Source organism: Carettochelys insculpta, chromosome 7 (genome assembly GCF_033958435.1).
Source record: "Carettochelys insculpta isolate YL-2023 chromosome 7, ASM3395843v1, whole genome shotgun sequence".
Taxonomy (NCBI): domain Eukaryota; kingdom Metazoa; phylum Chordata; order Testudines; family Carettochelyidae; genus Carettochelys; species Carettochelys insculpta.
In genome coordinates this window covers 27,423,989-27,439,413 of record NC_134143.1, presented here as the reverse complement: position 1 = coordinate 27,439,413, position 15,425 = coordinate 27,423,989, and the positions used below count along the sequence as shown (strand labels likewise).

The 15,425-nt window shown below is 42.6% G+C and overlaps 1 protein-coding gene across 2 annotated transcripts in view; it reads right to left on the bottom strand.

The window, feature by feature from the left end:
• LOC142015702 (solute carrier family 22 member 15-like) overlaps positions 1 to 13,511 on the bottom strand; it is a 42,015-nt gene extending 28,504 nt beyond the window's left edge. For both annotated transcript variants that reach the window (XM_074999475.1, XM_074999474.1), the window contains exons 1-3: positions 13,384 to 13,511; positions 7,712 to 7,858; positions 4,214 to 4,346 (exon numbers count right to left, since the gene is read on the bottom strand). In XM_074999475.1, the coding sequence (XP_074855576.1) occupies positions 4,214 to 4,346; positions 7,712 to 7,858; positions 13,384 to 13,467 (364 nt within the window). In that variant the 5' untranslated portion in view covers positions 13,468 to 13,511. The remainder of the gene's footprint in view (positions 1 to 4,213; positions 4,347 to 7,711; positions 7,859 to 13,383) is intronic.
• Positions 13,512 to 15,425: the final 1,914 nt, after the last annotated feature.

Here is a 15,425-nt window from a genome sequence, read left to right as displayed (position 1 = left end):
AAAAAGAGAGAAAGGAAGGAAAGAACAGGACTGAATTACTTACCATAACTAGTATTTTAAAGATAGTATCTCCGTGGATTCACACACTTGGAGATTACAAACATCTTGGGGAATATGGGGACTCCAAAAGGAACCAAACTGTTAACATCTATTGCCTCATCTCCAAGTCACAAACCTAAGGTTTGTAGTACCAAAAATGTAGATCTACAAGAGGAAACTTACCTTTAGAAAAATACTGTACTGTAATTGAGTATAAGACCCTTCAACTTAAAGTACAACTGTGAAATAAAGGGCCATAACCTGAGTTACCCACTGTAGTCCAAAGATCAATGAACTCCCAACAAGAGTCCTACCACTAGTAACTATCGGTAACTACATAATCAGACTGTTAACAGCAATTCAGCTGTGCTATTATATATATTTTTTTAAACTAACCTGTGCTGGACCCTTGGAAACCCCCTCAAGGACTGAACTCAACTGTGTATCTACAAAGCAGATGCTCTAACTGAGCCCTCTCTCTCCCCCCGCCACCCCACGACATACATACCTCACAGAACTGGAAGGGACCTCAAAGAGGTCATCAGTCCAGTCCCCTGCCCTCTTGGCAGGACCAAGCACCATCCCAGACAGTTTTTTTTTTTCATTTAAATCTATTTGCCCCAGGATCCTAAATGACTTCCTCAAGGACTGAACCCACAACCCTGGATTTGCAAAAAAGCCGCGCTCAAACCACCGAGCCATCCCTCCCTATTAATAGTCACATAACTTTGCAATGTTATATATTTGAAATTAACAAAACAGTGTAAGAACATTAATATCAAGAGAAAATGATAATTACACAACTAAACTTCTTCCTTCATAAATAAGTAAAACCAGTGACCTACTATCTTCGTTTTTGAATGGATGCTTCATAAAAGAATTTGGAAGTCAGGCAATTGAGTTTATGGGAATAAATGTTTTACTTCATACAAAGATTTAAAAACGCAAAGAGAAAGCGTAATTTAAGAAAACACTATTGTTCCTACAGAACCTCTTGAATGCCAGGTGGCAAAAGGGTACAGAGGTAGTGTGCAGAGATTACAGACAGCTCCCTAGTCAGGCCTGTAATGGTTTAGTTCTCTGAAGAGTGTCAGGCACGATCTCTACTAAAAAATTTTGTCATCCTGAGCCTTATAATTCCTGACAGAAGTACTGAAAATATGTTTTAAAGTCTATCACTAACCAAGAGGAAAACAGGTTTTCTTCTAGACAGGAGGGAAGATCTATATTTCTCTATCGAAATGAAAATTAAGCATTGTAAGACAACACAGTGAAACCCCCATTTACATACCAAGTCAACAGGAAAGGCAGCACACTGGAGAACAAATTACAAGAAGTCATGCTCATTCTGGGGTACAAACAGTGAACTTGGGGAACTATTAGGAGAAAACATGAAAGAGAACACTTTATCCCTGTGTCTATGAAGTAATCAAGTGGAATGATTACATTCCTGAAAACAGGTTCTCAAATAAGCTTGTTTAAAAATACTACAAAGAATATGTTGGGTGAGATAAACTTATTTAGACTGGAAGTTAGCCTGTTAAGTTAAATTTAGTCTCTGGGAATAATGTAATGATTATTTTTTGTGTGTAACTATTTCCATTATCCTTACTCATGAATTCTTAAATTGTTATGTTTCATAATAAACATAACATAGCTTTCACTAATACAAGGAACTGATCCAGATTTGACCAAATAAGTTAGTGTGCACATTGTCCCCCGGGGTTATCAGACCTGGCATTTCTGTGAGTCTGGGAAGTCCTTTGAAGAAACAAGTCACACTCATTGTTAACCTGCTATGCAAAGTAAGGACTAGCATAACAGACTGGAGTTGTCAGGGAGCTGATACCCAATTGAAGAAGTACAAGCAAGTCTTCTCTGTCTCTCACTGGAGGCATGAAGAAATGGTGACTCACAGATTTTGGGTACTTAGAGAAAGATCACACCAAAGTTTTCAGTAAGAGTACATATGCTAAGCAGACATTTCTAAAGGAGGAGGAACTGGTCAAAAAGATGGAATTAAAAAACCCATAGGAGAACCATGCCACAGAAACTACGAATAAGGCTTCTTTAGAGCCTATGGAAGCACTGTGTATGGATAAAATCAATCTTGAAAATATAATACCAAGCCAGAATATAGAGTTTCCTTATTACTCAAATTGGCTTGGATGCTGTGTGACAAAGGGCAAAAATTAAAAATATTTTAGTATCCTTTATCTAAATAGAGTCCCTGATGTCATACAGTTTTGTGCTACACAGAAAGAGTCCTAGGAATTGAGGTAATTTTTTCTGAGAAAAGCATAAGCAAGCCCAGGATTACCATGGTAGTGACTGAGAAATATTACAGGGATGGCAAAATGCTGTTGTGAGGTTACAAGGGAATACAGATGAAAGTGACTTTCAAAAAAAACCTGAGAAGTGAATTCTAGTGGAATGAAACTGTGCTGTTAAGACTACACATTAACTAACATATTTGACATGTCTTGCCTTGAAAAGTGAAAAACTTAGTCGAGAACTACCAACTCTATCTAGCAGATCTGCTTTTCTTTAAGCAGAGGCTGAACCTCTCTAATCCAGCACTCTCTCATCTGGCAACAACTGTAATTTAGCATGATTTTTGTTAGCCAGATGACCATTTTTCATGGGTATGGCCAAGTTTCCAGTCATTCCAAAAAGTTTATTTACAACCACCAGACCTGACTCTCAGTGTTCTGTGCTTTTATTTTAGAGGTAAGTTACAGCTAATGTCTTCTAAGAACCCAGTAAGCAGGGGAAGTGTAAGTGCTGCTAGACTATACTGACCTCCTGTGGTCTGGCAAATTCTTTCATTTGGCACTGGTGAGGTCCTGAGGGTGCCAGACTAGAGAGGCTGAACCTGTAATAGCATTAATGGTTTGGAATCCAAGGCCGTGGCCACACTTGGCCAGAACTTTGAAATGGCCATTTCGAAGATTACTAATGAGGTGCTGAATTGAACATTCAGCGCCTCATTAGTATTAGGACGCTTCTGGCCGTGGTGCTTCGAAAGCACCGCTTTCGAATGCATGCAGCTATACGGGGGTCCTTTTCAAAAGGACCCCGTGCATTTCGAAATCTCCTTATTCCCCTCAGCTGAGATTTCAAAATGTGAAGGGGTCCTTTCGAAAAGGAACCCTGTGTAGCCACACCAAGCCACAGGCATTCAAAAGTGGCGCTTTCGAAGCGCCGTGGTCGGAAGCGTCCTAATGCTAATGAGGCACTGAATATTCAATTCAGCGCCTGTTTAGTAATCTTCGAAATGGCCATTTGGCCACAGCCCAAGTGTTCAAGTCACAGAAGGACTGAATTTCTCACACCCTAGAAACAGCATCTCTTGAGGAGTTCAATTCACTTTAAAAGCATTAGAGGAACAAGGAGAATAATTACAGGATCTTCTGTTAGTAAGAGACAAATTTTCAAGTTTACAGAAAGCTCTTCAGAACACTCATAAGAACACAAATAAGAACACTCACGACAAAACAGGAAGAATATATATCGTATTATGTACTGGAGATAGATTTAGCTTTACGCATTTGAAATTGATAAGCCTGTGATTTGCAAATTCTTGAAGAAATTGTCTCATACTTTTTAATCTTTTTATGGATGGGTGATTTGTGAAAACCCATGTATTAGCATAGTTCATTTGGCCAGCCCCAATTCCTATTATAATAGACAATAACTACTGGAAGGCTGGAGAGTTTAAGTCATGTTGCCTTAAAGCTGGCTAAGGAATAGTAAATTCAAAATCCTACACAGAGGTCTCAAACATGAAGAAAACTCAGGAACTTTAACATATTGTACTGTGCAATACAGCCAGTTTTAGAAAACCTTTTGAACCAAGAAATAAACTGCCAAGTAGTACAGAAAAACAAAACCAGACAGACCACAAGTTAAAAATATTTTTTATACCACATCTGGTGGAACAACCATTACAATTAACACAAAACAATACAAGCTGTCTTCACAAATACTCTTGCCTCAGAAAGATTCTTATTCCCATCAAGAAAAAGTACGATGAAATGCATATATTGTGTACTCTCAAAGAAAAAGTATGTAATGTTCTCATTCTGATCATCATTTCCTTCAAGGGTAAACATCCAAATATTAAGTTGAAACAGAAAATTTATGGGAAACAATGGTTTTGCTTTTATCTTACCTGACATGTACACTGGCTTCCTGCCTAATTTATCAGACAATGGTCCAAAAAAAATATTTCCAATAAGCAATCCAGCAAAATACAAGGATGATGCCAGGTGTATTTTATAGGCTTCATGTTTGATTAAGTACCACTGTTGAAAATAAAATAATCAGTAATTTAAAAACAGTAATATAGATTGGTTAGCTTCTTGAAAATTTTCAAGAAAACTCAATACTTTTAAAGCTATGTAATATCATGTATCTATTTTCTCAAGTTCTGTATTCTGACCCTGTGTTCTGTTCAACTGAGTTTCTTTAAATTTCCATTGAAGTTTATGGCCCAACAACTTTATAAAATTTACATGCACCTGCCAAAAAGTTTTGATACAATATGTTTCTCATGTTACATTTCAATTTTATGTATTCAAGCAAAATACAAATACATCACAACATACTTTGGCCCATCAACAGCAACAAAGTCAAAGTTATTAGAAACAGGAGATACTAAAATTTTAATAATATGAACTGGAAATCTTCAGATTTGTTTCGGAATCAGAGACTTGCAATAACAACAATATCACAGTCATTTTGACAGCTTAAAAGTGAAAGATAGAAACGTATTTCATTAGGGAAAAAAGCAACATAAGATATGTTTTTTTTGACTACTGTCTTTCCATGACCATTGTTTCTCAAAACACAAAATGTCCCTGGAACCCTTTCTGGTAGTCTGCAGAATAAAGCACTGAAATCTGAAACCAAAGGGGATCAAGGGATTGCACAAGAAGGTGGTGTGGTGTGAAAGATTCATTCTCTCATGAAAATAAGTTTGAGAACCATTAACCCACATTACTCCATTTTGTAGAGGCAGAACAGAATTTAGTATTTCCTGCGTTGCACCAAAGGAGAAGCTTTGGGTTAGACAGTACTGCAGTATACAAGCTGTACAAAACATGAGCCATTTTTGAGATCTTCTATTGGCACACCATGTAAGCACAACAGTTTGTGTTGAAGAAGAAATTGTATGAATTTAATTTATGTTAATTTAAAAGACACATTTAAAAACAAACACCACCATAAAGCAAAAAACAACCTCTACATAGTCGATACGCACACTACAAAGTCATCCAGACAATTGGGTAAGTTCACATTTCAACATTTAATACACACAATTTGGTTATTTGTTCAAAAACATTTTGCATCAAAGAAGTCCTAACTACACACAGCTGTTAGATGGCCTACATCAGTTCTCAATCTGTGGCTGATGATACCCTGCATAATCACAAAAATGTTTTATGGGACTTATAAACCACCATATTTCTTCCTTTCATTTAAGATTAGAAAGAGAAATTAGATAAATTTAGTCTGGTGTCACTGCTTGAGTTTGTGCTTGGTGCATGTTTTCTAGCCTCTGCACATTTAAGGGCTAGAGACTGGAAAACATGCACCAAGCACAAACTGAAACAGTGATACCAGACTAAATCTACAGACAGCCTTGCAAGAACAACTCTAGAAGGTGTGTGCCCCTCTCCTCTCAGCAGTGGCCCAGTGGGATCAACAATTCTGTATCCTTAGAATTTGACTTTTTTTCTACAAATATACCATGGAATTCAACATATGATTGTTTTACTTTTAGTCAGGAGATCAACATTTTGTTTTGCCTCCCCTACCTTGCTGGTTGTTGCCTCTGCATTCTCAGCTTCCTCAGTGAGGGGAAAATATTTTGATCACTGTGTCATGGAGTCAAACAGCAAGGCAAACACAACTGTCCTCTGTTTCTGCCCTTTCCTTTGGAATTACCACTTTCTGCTTGACTTTCCTCTGTGCTAGCCTCTGACCAAAATGCATATCAGAATATTTGTCATCTACTGCACCCCTTTTAAAACAATGGCTGCAGAGGCGAACAAAGGGTTTAGGGACATAGACATAGGAGAGGACACTGCCATTTGAAGGTTAACCATACATGTGCCCAAAATAATCTACTGAATTATTCAATCAAACATTACAAAATCAGGAGTATGGCAATGATGTAACCATCAAAATCCTCAGACTCATACTTGGTGTCTCTAGTAAAACAGGGACCTAAAATATAAGCCCATGTATCACCTTAGGCCTAGACAACAATGATGAAGATTTCACTAATACAAAGCAAAGTGAATCTGTGAGCAAGAGGCAGGCTCACAGAAGTTGACAAGAACAGGACTGACACTACAGAAAGTCATACCTAAGAGGTACTAAGCACAAGCCATAAACACATTCCAGAGGGGTCATAACACAACATCTTGTTAAGAAAAATCTCAGTACCAACACACAACCCACTGACAACAGGAACACACCAACTCAGGTTCAGACAGGAGCTAAACTGACAGCATGATAGTGATCAAACCCTCAAGTACAAGGTGGAATCCAGGTAACATCAGAGGGTGGCAACCCGATATGTCAGGTGTGATGTGTAACTTGTTTTACCTGTGTATAAAAATGTAACCCAAAGGAATTGCTTTTGTCTGACCTAGGGAGCAGTGAAGAACCCTGTCAGTGACTGAATTAAGTCCATTGTCACAGGCACACATTGTTAGCTTACCTGTAGACAGCTGATCCAGGGAAGATATTACTATGCTTTGTTTACAATAAACGTAGCCTGGTGCCTTCAATACTTATCTTATTTTGCAAAAACACTGAGAACTCCTGTGGCACCTTATAGACTAACAGATATATTGGAGCATAAGCTTTCATGGGCAAAGACCCACTTCACCAGATGTGCCCACGAAATCTTATGCTCCAATATATCTGTTAGTCTATAACGTATCACAGAACTTCTTGTTGTTTTTGTGGATACAGACTAACACAGCTAGCTCTGCTTATCTTATTTTGTGGTCTTTGGGGGCTCTCTCAGAGTCTACTTATTAGCTACCTGTGAAGGGATAATGTGATATATGGAGCGAACACATGTACACAACTGAATGATTATTGTCACTGGACAGAGCAAGAGACTTGACCTGTCAGAGACACCACACCAGCGACTTCTGGTACCCACAGTGTCATCACAAATAAGAGCTACCAAGATGTAAGATTTTAAATGTAATGAAACGGTAAGGTATAGTAAATTGTCCTTGTTATGTAAAGATTGAGGTGAAAAAAATCTTGGGTGAAAAAATATCCTAAAAAATCATTAAATTAAGACCGCAAATTGAATTTAATCCAAAGCATTTCACTCAGAATACTGAGCTTACGCTAAATTTAGGCAAAAGTAACAGTATGCATAAGTAAGAGTTAAGAAAACTGAAGGAAATAGTAACAGTGGGTTCTAGTAAGTTCAAAATGGAAACATCTGTCCCAAGTGATCTTTTTATCTTCAACAATTCCTATGTCCTCATGTACCAAAGAATTATAATTTGTAAAGGCAATATATCAATTAAGTGTTCTTCAGTCTTCACAAGAGAGAATCTTGCACTGATGATAAAGGAATATACCAAAACCACAGAAAAGAATCTTTAAAAATGACATAACACAAAGTACTTGCCTCAGTTGCTATAGATGTGAAGTTATCTGCAAAATGGACATGTCTGGCAAGCTCCTCTTTGCTGGTAGGAATTTCTCTCTGGTCAATATGATACTCTGGCACAGCCCCCACTAGTACAATAAGCATAGACTGACAGGCCACATATACCTTAAAAGAAGAAACAATTGATTGTTTAGGATAAACAATTTATATATCTTGCCCTTTTGTTTTTCAGTAATGTTAACCTTATCATTGAACTAATACTTAAAACTTTAGCTACAATAGTTCTCCTAATTCAAAATCACAACAGCTCAGTCCAGTCAGTAAATTGTTTTTGAGTTTTGAGATAGGAACATCCAGGTCATTCCAGAAGGACAGCAGTTATGTCATATGTAAAAGTTTCAGTGTGTTTCTGAAAATCGGCCAATAGGAACTCACTCTCACACACGCTGGGAGGCAGGCCAGTCCTTGCCTACAGACAGCCCGCCAACCTAAAACAAGTTCTCACCAACAGCTATAAACCACACCACAGTAACTAACAAAGGAACCAATCCCTGCAACAAATCTTGGTGTCAAATCTGCCCACATATCTATACCAGTGACACCAACCACACCATCAGGGGCTCATTCACCTGCACATCTACTAATGTAATATATGCCATCATGTGCCAGCTATGGCCCTCTGCCATATACATTGGCCAAACTAGACAGTCTCTATGTAAAAGAATAAATGGGGACAAATCAGATATTAGGAATGGTAACATACAAAAACCTGTAGAAGAACACTTCAATCCCCCTGGACATGCAGTAGCAGATTTAAAAGTAGCCATCCTGCAACAAAAAGTCTTCAAAACCAGACTCCAACCAGAAACTGCAGAGCTACAATTCATTTGCAAATTTGACACCATCATTTAAGGATTGAACAGAGACTGGAAATGGCTGATCAACTGCAAAAGCAGTTTCTCCTCTCTCGGTGTTTGCACCTCCACATGCTGGAAGTGGGCCACATCCTCCCTGACTGAAATGACCTTGTCAACTCTGGCCTTCCTGTTGATTGGTACTCCTTTTAATGTGCCTGTATATTTAGGCCTGCCTCTGGAATCTCTACTACACACATCTGATGAAGTGGGTCTTTGCCCATAAAAGCTTATGCTCCGTAAAATCTGTTAGTCTGTAAGGTGCCACATGACTTTTCATAGTTTTTGCAGATACAGACTAACACAGCTACCTCTCTGATACTTGTCACCAATGGGAAATGCAGAGGCAGTACTTCAGAGCTCAAGTGGTGTGCAGAGGCCCATTACCACCCTGCCCACAAAGGATGCACAGACCATGCTTGCTAGCAACAGCAGGCTGCTTTGAGCAACATGGGGCCCTCATAACGTGCAAACATCCTGCCTAAGTGTCCCACTGTGCTGCCAGCTGCCTATGTTGGAAAATGTACCCTCTTCATAATATAATAGAAAAGTGCAGCCTGTGAGAGACGACTTACCAAAATTCTTGGAGTGGCCTCTCTGCAAAAACTATTGCCCTCCCCTGGGTTAGACGCTTCTGCCAGAGACAACCAGCGCCCGCAGAGTAGGGGAACCCAATTCAAAGGTTCTTCTCAACTGCTTGAATCATATGTCCAACAGGCATACTCCCCTTACCCTCAATGGCCTCCCCCTTCAGCTCCCAGGCGTTACCTCTGCAAAGTGAAGTAGCAGGACACAGCTGAAAGTTGCCACTTAAGTACCGTGAGGAGAAGCAACAGCAAAAGCAGTGGCTCTCCCTGCATCTCCTAGGTAGCCACAGCCTCTCCCCAAAGCTGCAGCTGCCATGCAAGTCAATATGTGACTGAGTGGTGCCAGAAAAGCCTTGCAAAATCAGGGGGATATGTGACCTTACATACCCCCTCAACACAAAGCACCTCTATTTCTGGGGAGAAGGGTTTAAGCCCCACAGGGCATACCCCCTACAGCTTTGGGGAAATGGTGCTGAAATGCCAAGGCTGCACAGGTGCCTCCCACAACTGGAGGCCCTGAGACACTCTCCCTGTAGGCCTTAAGTCCGAAGCCCCAGAAGGTGCACTACACAGGGCTGAAGCCCAAGCAAGCATGCTCCAAGCTCAACTGCCTAAAGACTGTTGTTTGTGGCTTGGAGGGCCTGTAAGTTTGGACAGCCTTGGGCCAGAAAGCACAGAAAAACAATGTTTTTCAGCAAAAGACTCAAGAAGAGGCACTCCCCTCCTACAGGCCTCAAAAGGTCTGCAATAAGTTTGAATGCCTTGTATGAAAAGTGTACTGTAATCTTAATTTTTTTTTACTTAAACAAACCTTCTTGAAAAATAATGTATACCTAAACCATAACAACTTTGTGATACTGTATTGTCAAACCATGGAACTCAACTCTGAAGCTAGTTTCCCCTCCCAGGTTCAGCAGGACCCAATATATATATAGTTTTGGAACTTGATTTGAGGATTACATCTGTTTATATTTGGAGTAGCCAATTTTATTGTTGAAAACAATGTGTCTACATACCTAGTTATAAACATGATAGACTCAGTTTTAGAAATTCAAAGAAGTAAATTTGCTTAATTCAGGAATGAAATGAAATTATAATTTTTTTTCTAAGGCTCAAGATTTTTATGTACCAATAACAGGACTGTTCAATTAAAATGTCTTATTTAAAGAAACATTAAGGTGCAATTTACATTGGCCAAACTGGACAGTCTCTATGTAAAAGAATAAATGCACACAAATCAGATATTAGGAACGGTAAGGTACAGAAACCTGTGGGAGAGCCCTTCAATCTCCCTGGACACTCAGTAACAGATTTAAAAGTAGCAGTCCTAAAACAAAGAAATTTCAAAAATCAAATGGAGAGAGAAATATCTGAGCAGCAGTTTATTTGCAAATTTGACTCCATCAGCTAAGGATTAAACAGAGACTGGGAGTGGCTGGCCCCTCACAAAAGCAGCTTCTCTGCTGTGGGCGTTAATATCTCCACATTAGACTCTGACAATGGGTCATATCTCCCTGTCTGATCTGACTTGTTTTTAGCTCATTTGATACATACTACTGATAATGGGCCATTTCCACCTTGACTGAATAGACCTTGTCAGCTCTGGCCCTCCCTTTTACTGGGACCCTGCTCTTTAAATACCCCTCTGAAGTCCCCCACCCCCCCATGCATCTGATGAAGCAAGTCTTTGCCCACGAAAGCTTATACTTCAAAATATCTGTTAGTCTTTAAGGTGCCACAGGACTTCTTGTTATTACTGACTAAAAATTGTTGTAATATTACCTCAAGTTTTAAAGTATTTACATTTTATTTTTGTGTTTTATGCAGCATTCTTTGTTTTTAAAAAAAAGTCTGCATAATCCCCAACTTTCTCAAAAATTAGTATTTAAAGCAAATCAATAATATTAATTATTAAGTCAATGGAAGTTATTGCACATTCAAATCTGAAAAGCCTGATGAACTAGAGACAGCTGCTTGACATCAGTCCCCAAGACTTACATGCAGAATGAAAAACAAGTGCTTCTTCAGCCAAAGACAATCAGTCCTGAAAACAGCCACCAAAGAAATCTGATGATGGACTATATATACTACAAAAACAGTTCAGTTAAAAACGTGAGCGAATGTTAGAAAATGTCAAACAGAAAGCAATCAGCAAACTAACAAGGTAACAGTTATTCTATCCAAATCATATTTCATCACTGAGGTTCATTCCTACTGGAATAAAACAAAAGCCATTTAACTAAAACCAGGCATGATGCTATCTCTTATCATGAGGCAAAATCTAGAATAATGACAATGTTTTTCTGATGAAAGAAGTACACATATGCCCATAAATGCCCATCACATCTACATGTGAGAAATGAGATGAGCAGCAAACGAGAAATGCAAGGAGCAACAAACATAGGCTCCATATAGGCAACTCCATCTCAGCAGATCACTGCACGAGACATCCTGAAGAACAAGAAGTGGTCTGTGATCAAAAAGACACGGATGGTTTGTTTTCTTTGCATTTTTAAAGAAAGATTTAGAAACAGCAAGGTCCACAGTAAAGTCCATCCACCTGATGTGTGTGGAACCATAAAAGATAAGTACCTTTTCCAACACCATCCATACTTTTCTGTTACACTGTGGCTACAAAGCAATCTTCCTGGGGTTAATCTCAGTTGTAAAGTTCAGCTACAGCAAAATATAACAATTATTTTCCAAAACAATCCTACAGGATAGGTAAGAACTACCTTAACTTTGTAATAGAGAAAACAAGAGTTCCTCAGTATCGTACAGTAGCCATTGACTGATACAAGAGACCACAATTCTTAATTTCCAGAGTATTGCTTAATCTATTGACCTACAGTGCTCCTGTTGAGACAGTAGGGATGATGTCTACCACAAGACTACCAGGGCAGACATCTGAATTGGAATTCATTTACAAATGTAACACCTTTAACCTGGGCCTGAATAGAGATCTTAACTGGGTTATGCATTACATGGGCAATTCCCCCACATTTGGTATTTGCAGGAATGTGACACAGCCAACTTAATTTGTTTCATTAACTGGTCCTACTAACAACTGATAACTTTGTTTCTCCCTCCTCCTGCACCCTCTGCTATACAGTTGACCCCAACTTAGGTAGGGGTTGCATTCTTGCATGTAAGTCAAAATTCAGGCATCTTGGGGGAGCCAGGAAACTGACCATGGCAACAGCACTGGTCAGTTTTCTGTCTCCTGTGAGTGGTGGGCAGCTGGTCCGTTTCCCAGCTCCTCTCAGGGGTGTCAGGAGTGGCAGCCTAGAGTCAGGCTCTCAGCTGCCACCCCTGACAGGAGTGGGGAAACTGACCAGGGCAATAGCCCTGGTCAGTTTCCTGGCTCCAAAGAGAAGGGGAGCCAGGAACCAGGTAGAGAAATCCCTCTTGTCAGAGGCAGCAGCCAGACTCTCTCCGCTCCTGACAGGAGTGGGGAAACTCCAGTGCAGGTATCTGGAGGGTCTAGTGTATAAATCCTGGATTCTAATTTTCCACCCCCTTTTCATCAGGAAAGCGCATGACCTGATAAATGGGATAGTCTCCGGGGTGCCACGGGACTGCTTGTTCTTTGTGATTCTCACACTCTGCCAACCTGATCACGGGCTAAGATATACAATTCACTGCAGATAAGGAGTACTCGCATACCGGCTCGTGCACAGCCAGAGGCCACCTGACAGAACAACACGGAAATGCTGCTGCCCTCCTGGCCTTCCGAAGTGCAAGGGACTCCAGCACACAACAACCGAGCGGGGCCACGTTAACAAGGACGGGTCTGCACTAGGGCGAGGGCCGAACCAGGCCCAGGACAGTTCAATGCTCCAGCGCCTGGCTGCCTGCACCCGTCGCACCGTTTCTGACAGGAACTAGCCTGAACGCCCGTTTTTCTCAGGCCGGCCCGAGAGCTGGACCCCCGCCCGCGGCAACCGCGCTGAGCTCCCGCGCTCCCGCCCCGCTCTCCACTGGGGCCGGCTCGGACTCAACGCCGCCGCCTTGGCTGAAGCGTGCGGGGCCCGGACGGTTTAACCCGCGGGGACTGACACGTTTGCGGGAGCGGAGGAGAGAAGTCCCCGGCGTCGCCACCGCCCCACTCCCTGCCTGCTGCCCGAGTGAGGGGCAGGCCGGGCCGGGCCGGGCCGCCGCGCTCCCCTGCACGCGCACACACACACACCTGCAGCAGCACCAGGAAGGCGGTGAGGCGCTTCTGACTCCGGCCGAACTCCCCCACGGCGCTGAAGGCCTGGTCCAGCTCCATGGCCCGCCGGCGGGCGCGACCGTGGGGGCGAGGCGCCCCCTGGCGGCAGGAAGGGGCCCAGCGCGCAGAGGGAGGCGAGCACGGCCTGCGCCAACCGCCTTCCTTCTCCCTCCCCGCGCGAGGCGGAACGCCGCGGCCCGAAAGGGGCCGCCCCGCTTCGTGGGTGGTCGCGGGCCGGGTGTCTGCAGCGAGGCGGGTGACCCGCCTTGGCGGCGCCCGAGGGGCCCTGGCGGTGGGCCGCGGTCTCGCCAAGCGCCGGCCAGTGACTAGCTGGGAGAACGGAGCGGAGCAGCGCCCAAGGCTCGGCCTACGCCTGGCTGCCGTATGCCCCCTTCTCGCCGCCCGCCAGCGCCCGCTAGCCGGAGCTGGAGCTCCGCTCGCGCAAGAGGCTTGGCTTTGCCGACGCTACCCCCGGCTGACCGGCCTCTCCGTCGGCGAGTCGGGCTTTGTCGCGCGCCCCCCCTGGGTAGAAGGCAGTGCCCTGTGGCACCCCAGCCCCCCTGCAGCTCAGCCCGCCCTTGTAGGAAACGCGCACCCACTTCTCTGCGCCTCCGAGGACGCTGGCTTGTGGGTGGTGGCCGGCCCTGGGCCGGCGCAGTGCACGGGCGATGCTGGCGTCCTAGTCTGGGGCCTGCAGTTCAAAAGTTCTTAAGCTGGGGTCACAACTGAGGGGAGACACCTCAGCTGTTGGTTAACAAACCCTGCGCTGAGGAACCACCCCAGCAGTCATGTAGCACTTTAAAGACTAACAACGTAATTTATTCGGTGATAACCCAGGGTTTCTGGTGGTAGGTCTGATGTGAGGGCGACGAGCAGCCATCTGCCAGCAAGCATTTGTCAAGCTGCGATACCACAGCACACAGTGCTCTAGTAAATACGAGCACGAATTTAGAGGGCCTCTACAAATGACAACCATGATGCTGAAAATCACGGTTTCTCCTAAATTAGCCTGCACGGCTGACGTCGTGATTGAATAGATTAGCCTCAGCTTCTTTTCCTTCCCTGATGGTATTCTTTCCCCATATTCTGAAAGAGTAAAAAATGCACAGAGTTGGTATCCGGCCCAGTTTTCACAGGTGGTCTTGAATTTGGGGTTTTAGTTCACCTTCAAGTACAATGAGATGCCCTAACCCAGGACAGTATCAGGCTCTCTTTATACTGAACCAAGCAGGTAAAGCACCTTTTAGCTATGCCACTGGCCAGGATGGTACCTTTCTCAGATACTCCTTCAAGGCATAATGATCCTTTAGGTAAAGAAAGTGGGCTCTTTCCTCTGAGGTTCCAGAGGCCATCTAGCTGCCGCAGATGCCAAATAGGGCCAGACAAAGAGCTCAACTTGCTTGACTCCACATATGTTAGCAGGCTAGGCCCCACTGAGCCATTGGAGGAACAGCACAGGAGGGAACAAGCTGCAGCTGCCTTCCAGTGCCCCTCGCTGGTAGGTAACTGCAGCCTGGAGGAGGCAAGATTGGGACTCTGACTGGTTTTTTGTGCACTTGGAGTGCTCTGGCATGTGGGGGAATGGGGCATGCTGTCCAAGGAAGTTAGTGAATCTGAGACTTCTGAATTTTCACATGAAATTATGAAATAAGATGTAAGGGGCAAGTGCCCCCCACTGCCCTAAATGGTGCTACTGTATAAAAGCACCTTCAAATGGGAGTAGCAAAGAAAGGCTTTCAGTATGTTAGTTAAAATGACATGTTTGGTTAAAAATCCACCAGAATATCCTAATGGATAAAATGCCTGGATTGATTTAAAGTTAAATCCCTGACATTTCCTCATCCAACAATTTTATTTTGTTTACACCCATTTTTTCTATTTCAAGTGAATGTTAATGGGGGAAAAATCTTTTATGCACACAATAGTTTCTTGTCTCTGTCAAATCAGGCACTCCAAAATATTTAGTGATAATTTAACCATATAAACAGTGTTACAGATAAAGAATTTATAACAAAACA